Source organism: Odontesthes bonariensis, chromosome 11, assembly GCF_027942865.1.
Source record: "Odontesthes bonariensis isolate fOdoBon6 chromosome 11, fOdoBon6.hap1, whole genome shotgun sequence".
Taxonomy (NCBI): domain Eukaryota; kingdom Metazoa; phylum Chordata; class Actinopteri; order Atheriniformes; family Atherinopsidae; genus Odontesthes; species Odontesthes bonariensis.
This window is the reverse complement of record NC_134516.1, coordinates 6,154,022-6,160,021: the sequence shown is the minus strand read 5'-3', so window position 1 is coordinate 6,160,021 and position 6,000 is coordinate 6,154,022. Positions and strand designations below refer to the sequence as shown.

At 41.4% G+C, this 6,000-nt stretch overlaps 1 protein-coding gene across 1 annotated transcript in view; it reads right to left on the bottom strand.

Moving 5' to 3' along the window:
* Positions 1–321: 321 nt before the first annotated feature.
* nhsl1a (NHS-like 1a) overlaps positions 322–6,000 on the bottom strand; it is a 28,032-nt gene continuing 22,353 nt past the window's right edge. The window contains exon 9 of the mRNA XM_075476950.1: positions 322–2,187. Within this exon, the coding sequence (XP_075333065.1) occupies positions 1,506–2,187 (682 nt within the window). The 3' untranslated portion in view covers positions 322–1,505. The remainder of the gene's footprint in view (positions 2,188–6,000) is intronic.

Below are 6,000 nucleotides of genomic sequence, written 5' to 3'. Positions count from 1 at the left end.
ACAGATGCATAAAACTCCCGCAGTATGATCACTAAACAGTGCGAAACATCCGCAGAAATATCTAAAACATGCAAAATGAGTACAAAAAAGACTGTAAATAACAGCAGATAAGCAATACATCCCCCAGAAGAAACCAACAAAAGGTAAAACACATAAAGTTTGCCTTTGATTTGATTTTCTATTCCACAGAATTAAAAAGAATCCACACAAACCAGACAAATAAAACCCAGCTGCAGAATACAGTTAGTTCTTTATTGCTTTATTTCCTTTGTTATACACGTGTTTTTCATTTTTCTTCTCACATTTCTCTGCTGCCTCTCAACACATTCAGTTTCCATGTTACATATTCTCCTTTTCTATCATTATTACAGGAAATCCCAACCCTCTGCATTCACACAGATACAATACACTTGCTCCTAAATTCAACATCTTCACCTTAAAGTTACATCCTCTCACTATCTGCTACCTTCAGACGAACAAACTTCACTCCAGCCTCCGAGCTGTGACTCATTAAGATGGAGGCCGAGAATGCTACAGATAAGAACCAAGAATCCAGCTGAAAGACGATGAAAGAGAAGGAAGAAACGGGATTATTTACAGTACAGGATCAGATAGTTGTATTATCGGTGATAAAGTAAGTCAATGTAGCTGGTAACGACACAGAAAATTAGACTTTTTAAGGAATTAAACTGAGTAAAAAGCTCCTAAAAACACGAGCTGCTGTTGAGATGCTGCTTTACCTGGAAAGGAAACAGTTCATAAATCACTTAATATATCCAAAATGAGCTGATTTAAAAGTGGCAGGTGAAGTTTCTACTGAAAGGAACACGAGTTTTCTGGGTGTTTCACCTTTGGAACTATGATTATATTACAAGTTTATCAAATGTTTTCATGCATTAAATCTTTTAAATCCGTTTGTTTGCAGAAAGCTTTTTCTAAATGCTCCAGAAAACGTTCAGGTTTCATGTTGGATATTATTTTCTGGCTAATCACTCATTTTACTTCCAATGGCTGCAAATTAAAGGCTAGAGTATCAAACGTTGGAACGTAATCTTATCTCTCCATAGATAATAATAAAAAGTAACATCAGCAGGCCAATGAGTCATAAAAACCTTTTAAATACAACTGCTTAACATCGTAATTCTTATGCTACGTTAAGACATTTTAAATGTGATCTCAAGAAAACAAACGTCTTATGCGAGGAACACAAATGAGTTCTGTGTTAAGTTAAAAACCCGACGGATTTATCTACAAAAGGTTCTCGGTAGTAAAGTGCAAAACAACCTAAAAGATACGAGATGACATGCACTCAGCTAGCTTGTTTTCTTGAGATGTTCATTCCCTAATCATGACGAAATCCAAGAAGAATCTTACGCCCACGTCCTTTATCCGTGTAGACGCGGCGGCGGCACGTCCATCGGTAGTTGTGCTTCGGTACATTCAGGTCAATGTGTGCACTTGTGAACAGTTTTAAACACATTCAGGGACAAACTGGAGTCTCTCCATCAAGAAGAAATCTGCACTAGTCTCAGATTGGATCCTTTACAATCCCCCGGTGACTCAGCAGAAACGCCATCCTCTTCTTCCTCGCCTTCGCCTTCGGAGATGGCCGTCATGGGGGCGGCAAAGAGGCGGCAGCGGGCGGCGAAGCGCCGGCTGGCCGAGCAGGGAGGAGTGAGGGAGCGAGGGCGCATGTGGGAAGAGGAAAGGACGCAGACGGGAGAGGAGGAGGCGAGGAGGAGGCGACCGTGGCCCAGAACCCGCCGTCTCCACCTAAACATCACAGAGAGGGCGCAGGCGGACGCTGGCGGTGCATTCAGAGTCAGGTGGCCACTGATGTCATCTGCTGAGTGGGAGGAGCTTACGAGCTTGGCTTGGCCCGGAGCTGGAGGAGGAGCTGGAGGAGGAGCCCTCTGGAGGACGGTGGCAGAAGATGGAACGACACGAAGCCGCTCAACCGCCGAGATGCGAGACGACAAATCGGCCCGACCGCCTTTCCTCAGCAGGAGCGCCTTAAAGCTCTCGCTCTTTGCTGACTTGTGGCTCCCGAGGGATGCCGGCCGGGTCCGGGAGGGCAGGGAGTCGGTGGATGTGTCCGAGGATTGGGAAGAGGAGGAGGAGGAGGAAGAGAGGATGTGGCGCCCCTCTTGCTCTAAATCCCTTCTTCCAAGCAGCTTTCGTTTTGACCTAAGAAAGAGTCGTACGACAGAAACCGACAGTTAGATTCTTGGACATGTTCAGCCTGGGCCTGAAAGCTGGAGTCATCTCTTAGGCTGTGTTCCAAACCGCATATTTCTCCTACTACTCATACTAACGTTCTGAGTTAGTATGCGAGTTTGAGTAAGCGAGAAGTTCCCGGATGCAAACTAGATTCTCCGAAATGTTGGGTATGTATCATGAGGTTACTACTCATACTCAGACTACCCAAGATGCAACGTAACGGGACGTCGCCGATCGTCATTTCCTGTCAAAACGGCAGTTTCAAGCTAGCTACAACGAGGGTAGGTTCACTTCCTGTTTTCAAAACAAAAGCACCAATTGTATGGTAATGGCTTTCCCTATGATAAAAGGCAACGGGTATTTTATTTTGGTGAAAATAACCGGAAGTGCGTTGCTCAATGCGGCTAGCTTTAGTAGCGCCGAATTCTTGGGAACAAAATTGTAAACAGCCGGTATTTTGTCAGGTTTTCAACACGTTGCGCATCTAAACGACTACTTTCTCGCCTGAAAATGTTTCAAATGTTGATAAAGTTTACAGAGTTTAGAGCTAAAGAGAAATCAGCTTCAGGCCGGCTGATTTTGGCTCAGGCAGGAGCGAAATGCATTGTGGGTAAACGCTCTGCATACTGTCTGATCGATGAGTATGTAGTATGTAGTGTGGAAGTATGTAGTATGGAAGTATGTAGTATGTAGTATGGAAGTAGGTAGTATGTAGTATGTAGTATGTAGTATGTAGTATGCAGTATGTAGTATGTAGTATGTAGTATGCAGTATGTAATATGTAGTATGTAGTGTGTAGTATGTAGTGTGTAGTATGCAGTATGTAGTATGTAGTATGCAGTATGTAGTATGCAGTATGTAGTATGTAGTATGCAGTATGTAGTATGTAGTATGCAGTATGTAGTATGCAGTATGTAGTATGTAGTATGCAGTATGTAGTATGTAGTATGCAGTATGCCGTATGCAGTATGTAGTATGTAGTATGCAGTATGTAGTATGTAGTATGCAGTATGTAGTATGCAGTATGTAGTATGCAGTATGTAGTATGCAGTATGTAGTATGTAGTATGCAGTATGCAGTATGTAGTATGCAGTATGTAGTATGCAGTATGTAGTATGCAGTATGTAGTATGCAGTATGCAGTATGTAGTATGCAGTATGCAGTATGCAGTATGTAGTATGCAGTATGCAGTATGTAGTATGCAGTATGCAGTATGCAGTATGTAGTATGCAGTATGCAGTATGTAGTATGTAGTATGTAGTATGCAGTATATAGTATGTAGTTTGTAGTATGCGGTTTCGAACACAGCCTTAGTGTCACTCAGACGAATCGGCTCGGTCTCCAGTTCCATTTTAAACAACTATGAATCCCATTAAGACACACCAACTCTTTTTGTCATTTACTCTAAGTCCCAGTTCAGCCACTGGTCTGGAACCATCAAATTCAGGCCACCACCCATGGTCCAAAATAGGTCCAAATACAAGCTAATTTTGATCAATCACAGCCCAAACTGGAGGGTTGCCACCTGGCAGAGTCTGGCAATCATTACTGTCATAGAATACGTCCAAGTGTGCCAACATTCAGCCTCAGTCACTTTGCTTCAGGCGGTCAGCTGGGTCTGCAGCATTTAGTGAAGGACCAAGAAGTCAAAAGTCCACTGCGTGTGGAGGTGAAAAATAGAAACTACTCGGTAGACTCATCTGGAAAAAGCCTCTAGTTTAGGATACAAGGAATAAGGGCAGGAAAGATTTCTGAAGACGGCATGTGGTGGTTTGGCTTCAGAGCAAACGGGGGCTGGATGAAGAAGCTATTCAGGCTACAGTGGGATTGGTTTCTACATGAGGTGGGATTAAACGGGGAGCTACACTCTCTACTCACTCCTGGACGAGTCTTTACCTGCAGCCACACCCAGACTGGCAGGTGTTCATGCTCTGCCTTCCCACACTGCACTGCTCCAGAGAAACAGGGAAGAGTCAAGCAGACATGTGAGGATGCTCGTTCATGCAGGTGCACTGGAAAAAATCTAAATCTTACAAGTATATTTGTCTCATTGAGTATCTCATTACACTTGATATAAGACACAGCTGCCTAACAAGTACTATTTCAGCCAGATATAGGGACTTGTTTTAATACAATACATCTGGAATATCTTGTTAAATGAAAAAGTCTTGAAAACATCTTGTTTTGAGTCACATATCATATGAAACAAGCTTTTTTTTTTTTTACATTTTAAGAGGTTTTTAAGCTAATTTCAAGGTCACTTTTATCTCAAAAGTTCTAAATATCACATCTTATTTCAAGAAATCTTGACAAGCCGATTTTCACTAGTTCCATTGGCATATTTTTTTGCTTATTTCAAGCAAAAATATCTTGTATTTGTAGTAGAAATAGTAGTACAAAGTAGTTTCTGTTTTTTTTTTACACCTGAAAAACTGTTTAGGAAACAGCAGCAGGACCACTGATGTTTGAGCCCTGCAGACCCAGTGTGGCTCGAGACCACCACCCAGTGGCCAAGAACAAAACTGCACCTTTATAAAATCCAGAAAGATGTTCTGCTGTGTCTACTACTGAAATGGAGGCCTGTTAAAACCTTTTTATTGAAACCTATCAAGACTATTTAAATTAGAAGTCAAATAACTGAGTTCTGGTTGTGTTTTGGAGGATTATTCATGGAGGACTCACATTTAATTTATTACATTTAGTTGCTCCTGTGAGTTAAAGCATGCAGTCGTCTCAAATGATTCAAATGATTCTCATGGATCCAAGGGGACAGAGGGCTTGTGGAGTAAATATTATCTGCAGAACTTGAGTGAGTTGGCTGGAAACTAACCTAAACCCTGCTACCCCCAGCTGCCTGTAATAGTTTTTAAATTCATTGGTGATGCAGCGAACCTGCTCTAACTGCTCATAAAAGCCATTATAGTAGCCAAGTTTGATTCATAAATCCCACTTGTGTTCCGGAGTTGTTGTTCTGCCACCATTAGACTTGCAAAGATTGAGTCACTTATGTTGCCCCAAATTAAACAACCAAGGGAAACAACCACAAAGAGGTTTAAAAGAAACTAGGGCTGGGCGAGTTAACTCGTTATTATCGCGTTAACTTGTTAATTATTTAACGTTGATAAATATTTTATCGCGCATTAACGCAGGTTTTATTATTGTAAAAGTCTGTTGAATGCATCACATTCACACAGTTACAGCAAACACCACGAAGCATGGAGTAATAAAATAAAGATAAACTAGCAGGTAACATCACCGCTACAGGTGTGAAGCTCACGGAGCTAACCGGCGCTACTTCCTGTTTTACTTGTTTCAACATAAAAGCACGTATTTCAAAATAAATTTAAAAAAAACTTCTGCATTTACAGCCAAGTTGAATTGTCTTCTCAGCGTAGTAGTTCCAGTCTAAAATATCACTTAAAGGCAAAACACACAACTGATAGCAGCAAGTCATTCAAGGAAACAGACAGTGGAGCGAGGCTTCTACATAAAAACTACAGAAAAATACTAGGGCTGGGCAACGACTAAAATGTTTAATCTAATTAATCACATGATTTCCCTGATTAATCCAGATTAATCGCATTCGTGCGCAAAATCCAAAAATGAATCCAAAAGTAGTGCATAGCTTTTAGCATTTAGTTTTATTTTAAATGTGCTGCCATATGAATGAAAGTGCCATAACATTTGTTGTGCAAACACACTTTTAACATCAGCATCTTTATGTAGTTTTTATGGCCCATGTGAGCCTTTTGAAACCAGGCGGCCATTTTAGGTGAGTTG